At 57.8% G+C, this 14,194-nt stretch overlaps 1 protein-coding gene and 1 long non-coding RNA gene across 5 annotated transcripts in view; one reads left to right on the top strand and one right to left on the bottom strand.

The window, feature by feature from the left end:
- Positions 1-14,194, top strand: part of MYT1L (myelin transcription factor 1 like) — a 145,982-nt gene that overhangs the window by 98,754 nt on the left and 33,034 nt on the right. For all 4 annotated transcript variants that reach the window (XM_047098342.1, XM_047098344.1, XM_047098343.1 and 1 more), the window contains exon 14: positions 10,651-10,713. In XM_047098342.1, coding sequence (XP_046954298.1) covers positions 10,651-10,713 — 63 coding nt within the window. The remainder of the gene's footprint in view (positions 1-10,650; positions 10,714-14,194) is intronic.
- Positions 8,956-14,194, bottom strand: part of LOC124525760 (uncharacterized) — a 33,500-nt gene continuing 28,261 nt past the window's right edge. The window contains exon 4 of the long non-coding RNA XR_006965556.1: positions 8,956-9,749. This is a non-coding gene — a long non-coding RNA (uncharacterized LOC124525760). The remainder of the gene's footprint in view (positions 9,750-14,194) is intronic.

Below are 14,194 nucleotides of genomic sequence, written 5' to 3' on the forward strand. Positions count from 1 at the left end.
TGAGGCATCTGCACCTGCTCTGTGACCCTCAGGACCTAGTTTGCAAACGGGAAGACCAAACGGCACAAGAACCACACCAGACAGAGAGGACGACGAAACCACCAGACGCTGGGCCCCAGCAGGGTGTGCCCTGGGCTGGCCGTGTCACCGCTCGGGCTCCGCCCTCCTTCCCCAGAGCCTGTGCTCAGAGTGACAAACCACCCGGAAGGCACCCCAGCTCCTGGGCACGGCAGGCAGGAGAGGAAGGTTCTGGGAGGTCAGAGGGGACGGCACACAGCCAGGCGCAGTGCTCGGCTCACGTGAGGCTCGGGGAGGCTGGACACACAGGACGAAAAGCCGGAGGCCAGAGGGCCTGCTCGAGGGAGGAGCCCCTCGCGGGCGGGAAGGCCGCGTGACAACTGGGGGCCCTGAGGCAGAGCTTTCCAGGAGGGAGGCCCAGGCGTCCAGTCACCTGCAGAGACGTGGGGGCCGCAGAGAGGAAGGCACGGCCTGTCCCCCAGAGGGAGGACGCCTCGGGCTGTGCACAGAGCCCAGGCCCTCAGCCCCGGGAGGCCTCTGGGGTGGTCACAGCAGGCGCCAGTCCATCCCGCCCTAGGGACTGCCACGCTCCCAGGGGGCCCCACCTTGCTGTTGAGCACCGCGTGTTGGGGGCAGGACCCCCCAGGAGCGTGGCCCCGGGCTCTTAGGCACAGTCGGGCAAGTGTCCCTCCTCCCTTCCCGTTGTGAGGACGGTGACTTCGGTTCCTGCCGTCTCGTCTTCTCCAAGCTAACGCCTCCGAATGCCGTATTGACTTTTCTCTCAGGTGACCTGGTCGCCTGCCGGTCCCTGCCGGAAGGCAGCTCCTGTCCCTGCAGAGTCAGGGCACGGCACAGGCTCGCGGCGGGCAGGTGTCCAGGGAGGCCGTCTGCCCAGCAGCGTCTTCCACGTCCGTTCGGTTTATCACGGCTTTTCGTCTTGTTTCCTCAGCATCCTTCTCTGCTCCGTCTCTTCTAACTTGTCCGGCAGGTCCGGGTGGGACAGACCCCGAACTCCCCCAGGGGCCCGGGCGAGGGCTGAGCAGACGGCCTCTGTGTCCCCTCTGCCGCGTCACCACCGCGTCCCTTCCGCAGACCGGCTGGCGCACGGCACACCGTCCTCGCTTCTCCCAAGCTCCCGACCCTCAGCTGAGGCTTCCCCAACAAGGTGTGGGCGTCTGTGGAGGAACGGGTCCCTGGTTCTCTCTCCTGGGGGCTGAGGGGTCGGGGCGAGGGCAGCCCCGTCGCTCTCGGGTCCCCGCCACAGGACGCGTCTGGCCGGGCTGCCGAGCTCGGAGGCACCACGGGGGTGCCCGGGCCTCCCGGCCCCACACCCGCCCGGGACAGTGGCCCGTGTGCAGGGGCTGCAGGGTCTTGTGGACGCCTGTGCTGCCCTCGGCCCCCTTCCTGCCACCCTCCTCTGCGCCTGCCCTGGTCTCTCCATCTGGACTTGGTGTCCCCGTCTTCAGCTCTCGCTGGTTCCCGTCTTGTCCTCAGTGGAACGCACGTGCTGTGCAGACTCCAGAACCAGCACCGGGGTCAGACCTTCCGGCCTCAGGGGTGCGGGCACTGAGCCCCCTGCTCTCTGCTCGGCCCCTCGTGACCGGAAGGGGACCACACGGTCGGCGGACAGTGTGACTCTTAGAAACCGCTTTGGCTACCTCCTCGGTACAAAGGTCTAGAGCAATTCATTGTACTTTCCTGCTATCCCCTCCACTCTCCCTGTTTTAGGAGACACGAGGGTCCTTGCAGATCGATCACTGGGGATCGCGAACAGACGAACAAGTGATCTCTGTCTTGCAGCACAAAATGAGCCCGGCATGAGGGGCGGCTTGGTAGGGTAGGAGCCACTGATCACCAGGGGACATTTACGGCGAGTCTAGCTGAGCTTTGGGTCCGAAGGCATGTCTGTTCTCATCTTGACCTGGAGGCTCTTTGTGCCAATTTAAACAGTATACTTCACCTGTTTAGGTCTGTCTCTTTGCCTGTAAAATAAGCGTATTTGATCAACCTAGTTCTCAGAACTCATGCTAACTTAAGAGTCTCTGAAATCACTTAGAAACGGGACCCAAAAAAAACCAAGGTACGAAACAAGGCAGGCCCCCCAGGAAGAAGGGAGAAAAGGCTGGAACTCAATCTTGTTATGTGAGGGATGACAGAGCAGAAAATAAACTAAAAAAATAGCTTAAGACCAGGTAGCTAGCAACAAGCAGCTGGGCAGAAGACAGGGTTTGGGGACGGCAGGAGAGGAACACAAGGTGGCACTGTGAGAGATGACGGAGAGGCCCAGGCCAACACAGGATGCAGAGGCAGCAGGCCGTTTTCTCGTCTCCTGGTTAGGACCAAACACACTTCCTCCAGACAAAAGAGAGATTCAAAAAATAAAAGACCCCCAAACATGACAAACAGGGGAAAAACGGGACAAACAAAACTAGAAAGAACGCTAGGAGCAGGAACACGACCTCAGCTACCAGGAGAGCGTGTGCTGCTCCCGGCTCCGTGGCCCCCGGGCCTTTCCTTTCCTCTGTCCCGAAGACCTGACTCTCCCGCTAACGTCTGGAAGCTTGAGGAAACGCAGCTGCTTGTAAACCACCCAAGCCCCTCTCCTCATTGAACTCAAAAGCAGTTTCAAACCGTCTCTGGACAGAGAAACGGAACCCACGTCCCCCAGTCACTGTGGCTTTTACAGCCCGAGCCGCTGGCCACGGAAGCCTGCGCGTGGCCCAGCAGACCGCTCTGGGCCTCGGTGTCCCCAGACGCGCAAACGCCGCGTCTGCGCTGCCCCGGGTTTGCGGCCGCCCCCGGGTCCCCCCGTCTGTCCTCAGAGCCGGGGCGTGGGCTGGCGCGTGCCCACCGCGGGTGGTAGTGGTAGTGCAGCCGCGAGGGTGCCATCGTGGTCACACTGGGTCATCCGTCTGTCTCGGGCGCGGCCCGCCTGGCTCGTGACGCGGGCGGAGCGGCGTGGCCGGGCCGCCGGCCTCCGCAGAGAGCCCCTCCCCAGCCAGCGGCCCCCGGCGGCGGGCCGGTCCTCGTGGTTCCACGTCTGGCTGTTCACCAGCAAGGCCGGGGGGTCGGGGGGGGGGGGAGGGGATACGGTCCCCAGCGCCCTCCCCTTCTCAGAGGCCGGGCCCCTTGGTGCGGGCCTCGCGGGTAGAGGCGCCCCCCGTCGCGCATCTCAGCCCCGCCCCGCGGCCGGCAGGCGCCCCAGGCCTTGCCAACCGCCCTCCCTACACTAGACGACACTGACTGCCTAAGAGCTCAGTGCGGTCGGCCACAGGTGAGTGCCTCCTCGAGGGCCCCGCGCGAGGTCCCTGCATGCCCAGGGTGGAGCCCGCCCGCATCCCGAGGTCGCGGTGCACGTGGACGCCCGCGTGGGACAGGACGTTGGAATGCTGGTTTCTGTTGCCTTCGCTCAGCCGCACCAGTCACCTTTTGTGTGTTTTTTCTTGCATGGGTCCTCCGAGTCCAATTCCAATTGTGGCTCCGGCTGCCCAGTCTCTTGTTTAGCCGCTTCACTGCTGCTGGACGTGCATGTGCTCTGGCAGCAGTCCCCATGGACACATCCCGTTAAGTGACTGGGACGCCAGGATGTGCTAGGTACGTTCGGCCGCACCGGACAGGAGCCTACTCCCGGACGTTGCCGGGACCACCCCGCGGGCGGCGGTGCGGTGTGGCGGCGAGGGCCCCAGTCAGGCTCCCACCCCCCCCCACCCCCCCCGGACGAGGAGGCAGCATGACCGACCGAGGAGTTAGAGCTTAAGACCCGGAGGCTGCATGCGTGGAGAGGACTAAGAGTTGCATGCGGCATGAACAACAGGCTGCACCTCCCCCCCAGCGGCTCCCGCGGCCCCCGGACAAACGGGCCCGGAACGGCCCAGACTCCGCCTCAGCTCCGCGGGGGGGCCCGTGTGGTCCCGCAGGCCCGGCCAAAGCCAGGGAGGCGCCCCGGGGGCCCGGGTCGGGGGAGGGCGGACGGGGGTTCACACAGCACACGTCAGGGTGGAGGGGACCCGAGCCTGGCGGCCAGCGCGCGGGCCTCCGAGTCAGGATGAAAATCGCTAGAAGCATCCCGGTTGTGGATGGGTTGAGGCTAAGAACCAGCCCCCTGGACCTGACCGCACGCACCGCGTGCTGTGGCCCGCACAACTATTGGGCACCGCGGAACCGATGCGGCCCTAACTCTCCACCCACGTCCCCCTGCTTCTCCCGACCGCACAGCTCCCGGGACGCTCTGTCCACCCGGGGCCCAGGGTTCCCGCCCCGCACGGCCGCACTCGCACCTGCGGCCTGACCCACTCAGAAAGGTTACCTGAACGACCGAAATGAATTTTTTTAATCATGCTAAGAGTACCTCTAACAGTCTGTTTCCTTTGTTGGTTTGTTTTTGAGTGTAATTTAAAGAGAAAAGTGCTCGGACGAAAATGTGACACACAATCAGGGAGCAAGCAAGTTTTCCAACTAAATTCTTCTAATATCGGGGTGGCCGCTTCACACTTTGAAACATGTAGGTTTCCAGAAAGCTAGAATGTCCTACACGGCCACGTGAAAGCCCCTCGCCCGACCCTCAAGGAGGAAGGGGGATGGGGAGAAACCAGGTGTCAGGGGACCAAAGCGGGAAGCAAATCGGGGACTTCCCCCGGAACTGCCTCCCGGGGGGGACAGGCGCTCAGGGGCTCTGGCAGGCGGGACCGGCGCCCCAGCCGACCTCTCCGCAGGTGGGACGGCTGAGGGGCCCGACCCGCCTCTCCCCAAGCCCTGCAGCGTCCACGGGGCTCCAGCCCACAGCTCGGACTCTGTAGCTCGGCTGTGTCGTGAGCTATTTCTGCCGGGTGGCTGGGGCCGGGGGACGCTTGGAGAGTGCCACACGACAGCGTGGGGCCTCTGTGTCTGGGCTGCAGAAAGCTCAAGTATGCATACTTAATATTGCATTTCAAAAAAAAAAAAAAAGGGAAAATTAATGAATGTCTTACAGGTTAAAAAATGGTTTGCAAGATTTTGTCTTTCCTTGAGCTTCAGGTAATATATCCAAGAAATTGGGCAGAAGTAATGTATGTTGCTTTTAAGTGACCTGTTCTCTTTGCATTTGGGGAGAAAAATCACAGACATGTAGCGTAAGAATCAGTGTATGTCATTTTTCCATTGAAAATATCTTTATTTTGCACTCCTCTGAATTTCTTTACTGTTTCCCGTCTACGTGACAGAAAAAAACAAAATAAATATATTTTTAGAACCGTATCTCTTTAAGCAAAAAAAATAAAATAAAAAGCAGTTTCTGAATTGAACTTTTTATATAAATAAAGCAAAGACTTTTGTACATGTGGCCTGAATCGTTCCAATTTACAAACATATTTTGCTATTATGGACGAGGCCTAATCTTACATTTTTATGAGTTCTTTTAAAGTTGAGGGCAATAGAAAAAAATTACATATTTTTTAATACTTGGCATTTTACTTAATTACGTTCCCTTGATAGAGTTGCCACGAAAGAAATGAGCAAGAAACGTGGCCGAGGGCCTTTCCACGAAATCCTCCCAGAACTCCAGTGCACCCCTTGGACCATTTTGTATGGTCACCCTGGATCCTCAGGGTCTGTTTCTGTGGATTTCTAGCTACTGTCCTCAGCCTCGCAGGGCAGTTCACGGAGGCGGGTCAACCACAGACTCTCCCGGTGCAGCCCGGAGACACCCACGGTTCTTTCTGCCTCTATGTAGAAGGCTTTTAAAAATAAGTGATGGACTTTTACCAGGAGGAGAGAGCCTGAGACACCTTCAGATATTTTTTGCTGTAAGCTGATTCGCAGGAGACGAGCTGGGTCTTTCTGCCAGCACAGCGAGGGGGGACGCCGGGCACAAGGTCACAGAGGCTGCCGCACCCAGGGTGTGTTACCGCTCAGGGCGGCGTCACCCCCCAGGTAGACGGCGAGGGGCTGGCCCTGTGGGGTCAGGGGCTTAGCCACCTGCTACCGGGCAAGGGCGCCTGGGCAGCACCTTGGGGTCCCCAGGAAGAAATGCTCGTGTGCGTGGAACCCGCCCTGCACCTCACTGACGTGTCGCCAGGGGGGCAGAAGCCACAGCGGTTCACCAGTCTCAGATCACAACGTGTAGTAACATGCACTCTGATGCAGGCATCCGTTTAACTGCAAGAAAACGCCCTATTTTAGATGTCCTTCTTTTTTTTTTTTTTTTTAAATTTTTTTTTTTCAACGTTTATTTATTTTTGGGACAGAGAGAGACAGAGCATGAACCGGGGAGGGGCAGAGAGAGAGGGAGACACAGAATCAGAAACAGGCTCTGAGCCATCAGCCCAGAGCCTGACGCGGGGCTCGAACTCACGGAGTGCGAGATCGTGACCTGGCTGAAGTCGGACGCTTAACCGACTGCGCCACCCAGGCGCCCCTAGATGTCCTTCTTAATAGAACTCTTTACCAAATCCTCATATTTATTTTCAAAAGAGAGGGGCACAATAGCGCCTTGGAGGAGGCACTTTAAAGATGTTCTTACCAATAACGAATCGATGACACTTCAGTCGTGGGTTTGATGAGTTCCATTGCTCCCACCCGGTCTCAGGACAGGGGTTTTAGATGGGCGGGAAGACGACACTGTAACAGGTGTATGTCTCGCGGAGGAACAGATCAGGGCAGACACGAGGCTGTGACATTCCTGGGACGTGTGCCAGTGCAAAGTCTTATGGTGTCCAGGATTATGTATTTTAATGGAGAGACATTAAGTTGTGCTTTGACATTAGGGCATACATCCTATGACCCCCATTGTGGCTGTGATCAGTGATAGTTCCTGTGTAGATCCAAACAGAATGTTTGTTTTGGTGTACATAGCTCAGTGCAGCCATGAGCACAGGGCATTCTGGGAGGTTCGGGCTCGCAGGTCTCTTTGCCGTCTTAGATCTGCAAAAGCAACAGAAACCCACACTGCTCCCACCTGAGAAGGAGCGGGTCCATGACGTCAGAAGTCCAGGAGTTTGTGAGTGGTCCTGATGTTTTTCCAGATTATACTTGGATTCTGCAAAACCTAAACACCTTTTAAAACATGTTAGCATGATGTTCCCATCGCCATTCTTTTTTTTAATGTTTATTTCTTTATTTTGAGAGAGAAATAGCACTAGTGGGGGGAGGAGCAGAGAGAGAGGGAGAGAGAGAATCCCAAGCAGGCTCCACACTGTCAGCCGCGGGGCTCAAACTCACAAACCGTGAGATCATGACCTGAGCCAAAATCAAGAGTCGGGCCTAACCGACTGAGCCACCCCGGGGGCCCCGCCCCATTGCCATTTCTAAATGTCTTTTTCGGACCAATTTTTCCAGCCAGATGATAACATGCGGTAACCCCAAATCATTTTCTCCTGGTATCACTGAGACCCCGAGGCAAATGCAAGATCACAGATAAGGCACAAACGTTTTTGTCTCGAACATCCCCCACCCCCACCCCACCCCGGGTGGCAAGGAGAGCTCTAAGATTATCTCCGCACCCGTGCTTGCTCAGACTATCGCCACCAAAAGTCCCTTGGACTGAAAGAGAAGCGATGTGTGAAGCAAGTGTTTTATGTCACAGAACTTTGCATCTCCAAGTACAGGAACCTAAAATAGACTCGGTGCCATTGTCCCCGGGAACTGCCAGGGAGCAGGGAGGGCGGCCGACTACTCCAGCGCAGAGAACCCGTGCCTGCCTTCTGGGGAGTTTCCATGGAAACCCAGTCAATCTCTCCTGCCATTTCAAAACCCAAGCTGTGCGGCACATGCTCCTGTCTGATTTTATCCACGGGGGACTTTGATTATCCCACACGGGCCTCCTTTCATGGAAAAGATGTGCTCTTAGATGGGTAGATGCAAATCGAGTTTTGGTAAATCGATTTTACACCGCCCCGTTATCAAGGGTCCTGGAGCTGGCTCGCTTGGGAAGCAAAGACCCCTTTTGTTAGGTGAATCATCACTCCCTCATTCACCGACTTCAGAAAATTGTATTTTTGAGTGCTGAGATTTCTTAAAGCTAGGAAATCGGCATGTAAATCCAGGAGTTTAAAAAAGCCTTAAAGTCTTGAGCAGCAACAGAAAAATGAACACGAAGAGCTGGTACAAGACAGAAACCTTTCTGGGCTGCCTTACGTGGTCCGGAAGCACCACCTAAAGGTGAAAAGGCTGAATCACCTCCCCCCAAAAGCCTTGGCTGCGTCACGGGGAGCGAACAAAGAAAGGCAGCGAGCAAGGCGTCCCACACCCCCGCCTGGCCTGGCCAAGGTCTCGGGCTGCCGCGCGGCCGGCGTGTGGCAGGTGGAGGCCACGAGGCCGCCCTCGGTGCCCCCGCGCAGAGGTGTGGCCCTCGGGGAGCAGACTCGGGTCACAGGGCCTGAGGCAGGCCTGGGGCTCCACCCCCTCTGCCCGGCTGACGTTGAAGGCCAAGAGGACGCTTTCTGGAAACGTTTTTTCTTTCCCAACACAGCGGAAACGGGCCAAATCAATATTTTGTGTGTTGTTTTCATGGTGATAAAGGACATTTTAAACACCTCTTTTTTTATCAGATGATGCCTTTGTAAATGGCTTAAACACACAAAATCTACTCTGAAAGTCTTTCTCTCTTTTTTTATAATTAGTAAAATCTGATTTTCATTTGCATTATTTTGGTTATAATGGTTCACTTTAAATTTGAACAGAATATGTCAACCTCCTCCAGCCCTCACCAAAAAAGGCACATTGAAAATTCTCTACTCGTGTTAAAATGAATAAATTTTAAATAAATTTGCGCTGAGTGCTTAAATTAGGAAGAGTTTGAAGAATTTTTTTTAAGCAAAAAGCAAGGCCAAGTGTGTATTATTGGCTAGTAGGAAACATTTCTGTTTCTTGATACATTTTCAAAACAGAAACTTGCACGAAGATGAGCTTTTCTTAGACAGAATGAGGTTTATTGCCTTCAGAGTCCCCTCCCTCGGGGCATGTTGTGGGCGGGGACAGGGCGGGGGGGGGGTTGCGGAGAGCGGGGTGCCTGTCCACACGAAGCACCATCCATGAGAGGAACCAGGCAGTTCAGCTCGGTCACTTAAGTTATTATTTAGAAAATAAATACTTACCCATTGGCAGAATAGCCTCGCAATCAGACTTTAATTGCACACAAACAGCTGTCGCTCTAACAAAACTCAGGTCAACAGTCAGATTTCGGTGGTGGTTCTCGACACACAGATTCTGCACACACTTCATTGTTCCACCACAAGCGCATATTTTAAAACTCCTGGTTCTGAGTGTCCACACCGGCGACGTGGCAAACGTGATCCGTTTGCCTCTTTAAGCTCTCACAGCAGGGGCCGTAAACGGAACTTTAACCTGTAATATGACACGGCAAATAGCCGTTAGCGCACCGTGAGAGCCAGGACGGACCCCTCTCTTAGGACTGAAGGAGATGTAGACAGACACCGAGTGTTGGCTTGTGACACCCACCGCCGTCTCCGCCGGCATCCGGCGGTGCTGGGGGGGCAGCGGGGCCACCGCGTCCTGCTCCAGACAAGTCACTTGCTGGCCCCCGTCTCAGCATCCGGTGTCCCCGGTGACTCTGAGCGGAAAGCCACGTGAAACCCCTCAGAAGCAGCAGACACTGGTTAAATACTTGAAGTTTGTGATTTTTGTCCTTACCAGGCACTCGGGTGTTCACGGAGTGGGGGTGAGGCACAGGGCTGACCCAAGCGTGATGTTCTTACTAAGTCCCTTCATCCTTGTTGTTTTTGAGAGTTACGAGCTATCTGGAAAGAAAGAAGAATTTTTTCTTAATTTTTGTCCTTGTTTTTTACAGTCCCGGTGGCCACATGGCAACCAGAGTAGCTTGAGATGCAAGGTGTCTGCAGTGCACCTGACTTTCCTTGAGACAGTGCACTTAGGACGTCATAGGAAGGGCAGTGATGACGAAACCGTTCTTAAAGAACGCCGTGTCCCGTAACGCAGGCCAACACAGAGCCGGTGCAGGTCCCAGAAGGACTCTAGGGTCTGGGCTGATGGGGACTGCTGGACCAAGAGATCCGGGCTCCGTGCGGGTCGGTTAAGGTCACGGGGCTCTAAGGCAACTCGAGGTGGCCTGACGCTCTCATGGAGTCCCCACGGCTCAGGCCCAGGCACCGCCCTCACTGGACTCGGGTCAGCCAGGTGGCCCAGCTTTAATGGGAGCCCGATTTAGTGCCGGTGTTTCAAGTGTAGACAAAGAGCAGTCCCTGCGCACGTCCGCCATGTACGAAGCTTGCTTCGTGGACGACTGCTGTGGCTGAGTCCCACCGACCCCTCCCTCCCCGAGGCTCACATGAGCGGGAGGGAAGCAGGCGGGGGGTGTCTGCAGGGGTCAGAGTCTCTGGACTCAACAGCCTCGAGCCCAAGCCCGAGGGGGTGTTGTGAGCGAGGCAGGTACCGAGGGCCTGATGCTCCGGAAAGCGTCCTTGTGCTTGGAAGGAAGAAGGTGGCCAAGGTTGGTATCTGGTGGTGCGCTAGGTGGGCACAGGTGCCCGCTCCCCGCCGCGGGGCTTCCTGCTCCGCTCGTCTCTCTCTGGTAGGGAGGTGAAGCATTGAGAGTATGCTTTCTGGATGAGTAAGGACGTGACGTGTTGAGGGGGTCGATTTCTCTCAAGTCAACTGGCCGATCTGCATTTGTGTTTGCAGGTGCCCGACCCCCGGCTGCGACGGCTCTGGGCACATCACCGGCAACTACGCTTCTCATCGAAGGTACGTGACGAGCCCGTCCCCCTGCACGGCCCCGCTCCTTGTCCCGCCGCGCGGGCGCAGGCCTCCAGCAGGCTCTGGTGCACGCTCCGTGCCACCCGCCGATGCACCAGACGCCAGACCACCACGTGGCGCCTTCCCCGTGGGGTCCTCACGGGAGGCAGACGCTCCCAGCCCCAGACCGCCCGCCCCCCGACGCCCCACCTGTCCTGCACCTGCGTCCGCCTGTGAGAGACTCCTCGGGTCACCCAGCAGCAGCCGTTCTAAAGCAGAAGAGGACGGGGAAAAGGACCGTCGCTGGCAGAGAATAAGGTCCCTGGGACGGCCACTGAGAGGCAGGCGTTCCAACACCGCTGGGAGCCGGCCTCCTAAATATGAAAATCTGAGCCCCAGTAGCAGAGCTGAAGACACGACTCGTCACAGGCCCTGCTGCTCCCAAGGGGAAGGGATTGTCCAAAGGGCAGCCTGAAGTCTCCCTCCTGGGTGCCGGGCCAGGCGTTGGAAGTGACCTGAAAGAAACTCTGGAGACCTTGGGTCCACAAAAGTGGATCTAGACCTGGGGTCACCGCACCAATTTCTCGTCCTGTTCAGTGAGCAAGAACAGGCAAGGCCAAGGTCGGGACAAGGAATTCAGGAGCTAAGGCCCATCCAACAGTGGGAGGTGGTGCTGCAAATACAGAGACTGACACTGCTGCTGGGTCACTGTCTGCATTTCCCAGCATAAAGTGGGCGGTCCCCAAGTGGATGAGCATCTGGGCTTCGGATGCACCTCCCACGAGGAAACAAAAAAGACAGGACGGAGAGGAGGGGGAGAGAGGGAAAGGGAGGGGGAGGGGGAGGGGGGAGACAGGGGGAGGGAGGAGAGAGGGGCAGAGAGGGGGACAGGGGGACGGGGGTGCAGAGGCCCCTGACAATGAGAGTTAGCCGCCGGCCACCCAGCACAGGGAGGGTGCTTGCCGGTGGATCGTGTGCTGCCCGTGGCCGCCCGAGTGGTCAGATGCCAGTGGTCAGAGCAGGGGACGCTGAGCGGCTGCCGGCCCGGTTTGGAGGAGGGCAGATGCAGCCTCCTCATCGGGACCCCACCGCGTGCCCCGTGCTCCCCGGGCTCACTCCGGAGCACTCCTCAGCCGCTCAGATCTGTGAAAAGCGCAGCTTAGGAATGGAGAACTGAACGGTGGGGTCCCGGGAGGATTCCTCACATGCGTCCTCTACGTCAGGGGCACCCGCCTGGGCCCTGCGGACACTGGGGGCCGGACGGCGCCCTGCCCAGCGCATGGTGGGACGTCTGCCCGCCAGACGCCAGCACCACCGCCGCCGTGGCTCGTGATGGCTGCGGAAAGTCTCTGGACGTCACCGAATGTTTCCCGGAGCCACCCCGAGGACCACAGGGGGCGGAGCAGCTGGGGGGCAGCTTGGAGCCCGCCGCGGTCAGGGGGGTGCAGAGCAGGAAAAAACACCCGCAAACACACCGCCAGTGTGAAGTCACTGGTCCAGAGTGAATTCGGTGAAAGTAAACCCTCCAGTTAAGTGGGAAACGCCAAGCACATTCTACGCTACCCTTTATTTTAATTTATCTTGAAAAGAAATGTCCGTGTCCTCACGTGACCACGACTCCCAGCACGGTGTCTGCACAGCTAAAAGTGGACATTTGGTGGTCACTCCACGTCCAAATGCGTGTTCTGCTACTGATTTCTCTTTGGGCTTGGTGACACGTAATGTATTAATTCAGTTTCCCCATTTTTATTCCCTGAGCTTCTAGGTTAGAGAGGGGGGTATTGATAGAGCACAAACCTATGAATAAAATGTCACAAAGCCCAGGTTTCCTGAAAAGCCAAGCCCGGGCACGTGAATCTGACCCGGTTCCCGGCAAAGCTGAGCACAGCCAGCGCCCCCCCCCCGCAGGAGCGCCCCGAAAGTCCAAGCGGCGCACAGGGCCATGCCGTCTGTCCCACTGGCTGAGGCCACCACCCGGGGAAGCACAGACACGGCTGGCAGCTCCCTCGGGCGGCCACTGAGGAAGGAGAGGCTGGCGCGGAGCCCCCCGGGCCTGCCGCTCACGAGGCCCAAACACAAGGAGAGAACCTGCTTTCAGGGTTAACCGTCCACTGTCGCTTCCCAGGGACGCGAGGAATGTCACCGATGAGCAAACAACAGAGAAAACGTCTTTAAAACGGTGCCACAACTCAGGCAGCCATGAGCCCACGCAGCCCTCCTGCCGTCCCGGGTCTCCCAGGAAGCAGGGGCCCAGAATGGGGGCCGTGGATGCCGAGCCCCCCTCCCTCGCCAGGAAAAGCAGGCGGTCAGGCCCTGCCTGGGGCGTTGCTGTGGGCCGGCCGCCCTCCTGACTGGGGCACAGAGGCCAGGTGCCCCTCTCAGCCGGCAGCCGGGGACAGTGCGCTGTCCTCCATGGCTCTCAGGGCCACGCCGGTGTTAGGTGAGGTCATGTCCTCTCGCACGGAGGAAACAGGTTCAGAGTTGGCCACCTCCCCGCCCAGAAGGGCCCCGAAGGTCGCCCAGTCCCGGCTCTGGGTGGGAGAGGTTCTGGCCTGTGCACACTCCATTTCCGTTTTCATGGTGCGATTTTCTCATCTCTGCACCAGCTCTGACGCTTCCCTGAATTCAGTACAATCCATATTTGCTGGCGGTCTCTAGGGTTCCGTCGACAACAAAACAAACAAAACCGGATGCCTGGAGGGCTCGGTCGGTTAAGCGTCTGACTCTTGATTTCAGCTCAGGTTCTGCTCTCACGGTTTTTGAGTTCGAGTTTGAGCCCCTACTTGGTATTCTCTGTCTCTCCCTCTCTCTCAAAATAAATAAACTTAAAAGAAGAAAAAAAAACGACCCAGCCCACCGTCACGTGTGCTGCCTCCCTCGGTCCTCAGTGACAAGAGGGACCGCGTCTGCCAGGTGAGGCTGGAGGGGTCCACAGAGGCCACGGCCCTGTCCACAAGGACAACAAGGATCCATTGCTCGAGCTGGCCCTTCCCAGGCTGGCCGTTTCCTGCCAGCGCAGCGGCCCCCCCACCCCCAGCCAGCGTGGTCCCAGCACTCGGTCCGAGGAGCTCCTGATCCCTGTGACCTGCCATGGCTCACATGCAGCAAGAGTGCCAAAGCCTTGAGCTGTCACAAGCCACCACGTGACTCTGGCTCCCCAGGACAGCCTCCCAGGCTCAGAGAGCAGCTGCTCGCTTAGGGTTCCAGAATGTTCCCTGATGGCAAAGGTAGCATGTGTCGAGCACGTACTGTGTACCACGAGCACGGCTGTACACGTTGCCTGTGTGGTCTCGCTGTCCTACGGGACTAGTATTTGTGTCCTGGCTGCACGTGAGGAAACCGCGCAGGGAGGACCCGAAAGCCGCGTTCGGAAGTAACGGGCACATCCAGGAGGGGATGGCCGCTGCCGGGAGGAAGCAACGCGGGCCGCAGGGCCCCGGATCCAAGCCAGGAAGGGCCGCGGGCACACGCAGACCCCCGGCTGGACACA

The sequence above is a fragment of the Lynx rufus genome, unplaced genomic scaffold (genome assembly GCF_022079265.1).
Source record: "Lynx rufus isolate CCGP_SWC_20201006 ecotype Redwood Valley unplaced genomic scaffold, mLynRuf1.p SCAF_47, whole genome shotgun sequence".
Lineage (NCBI taxonomy): Eukaryota > Metazoa > Chordata > Mammalia > Carnivora > Felidae > Lynx > Lynx rufus.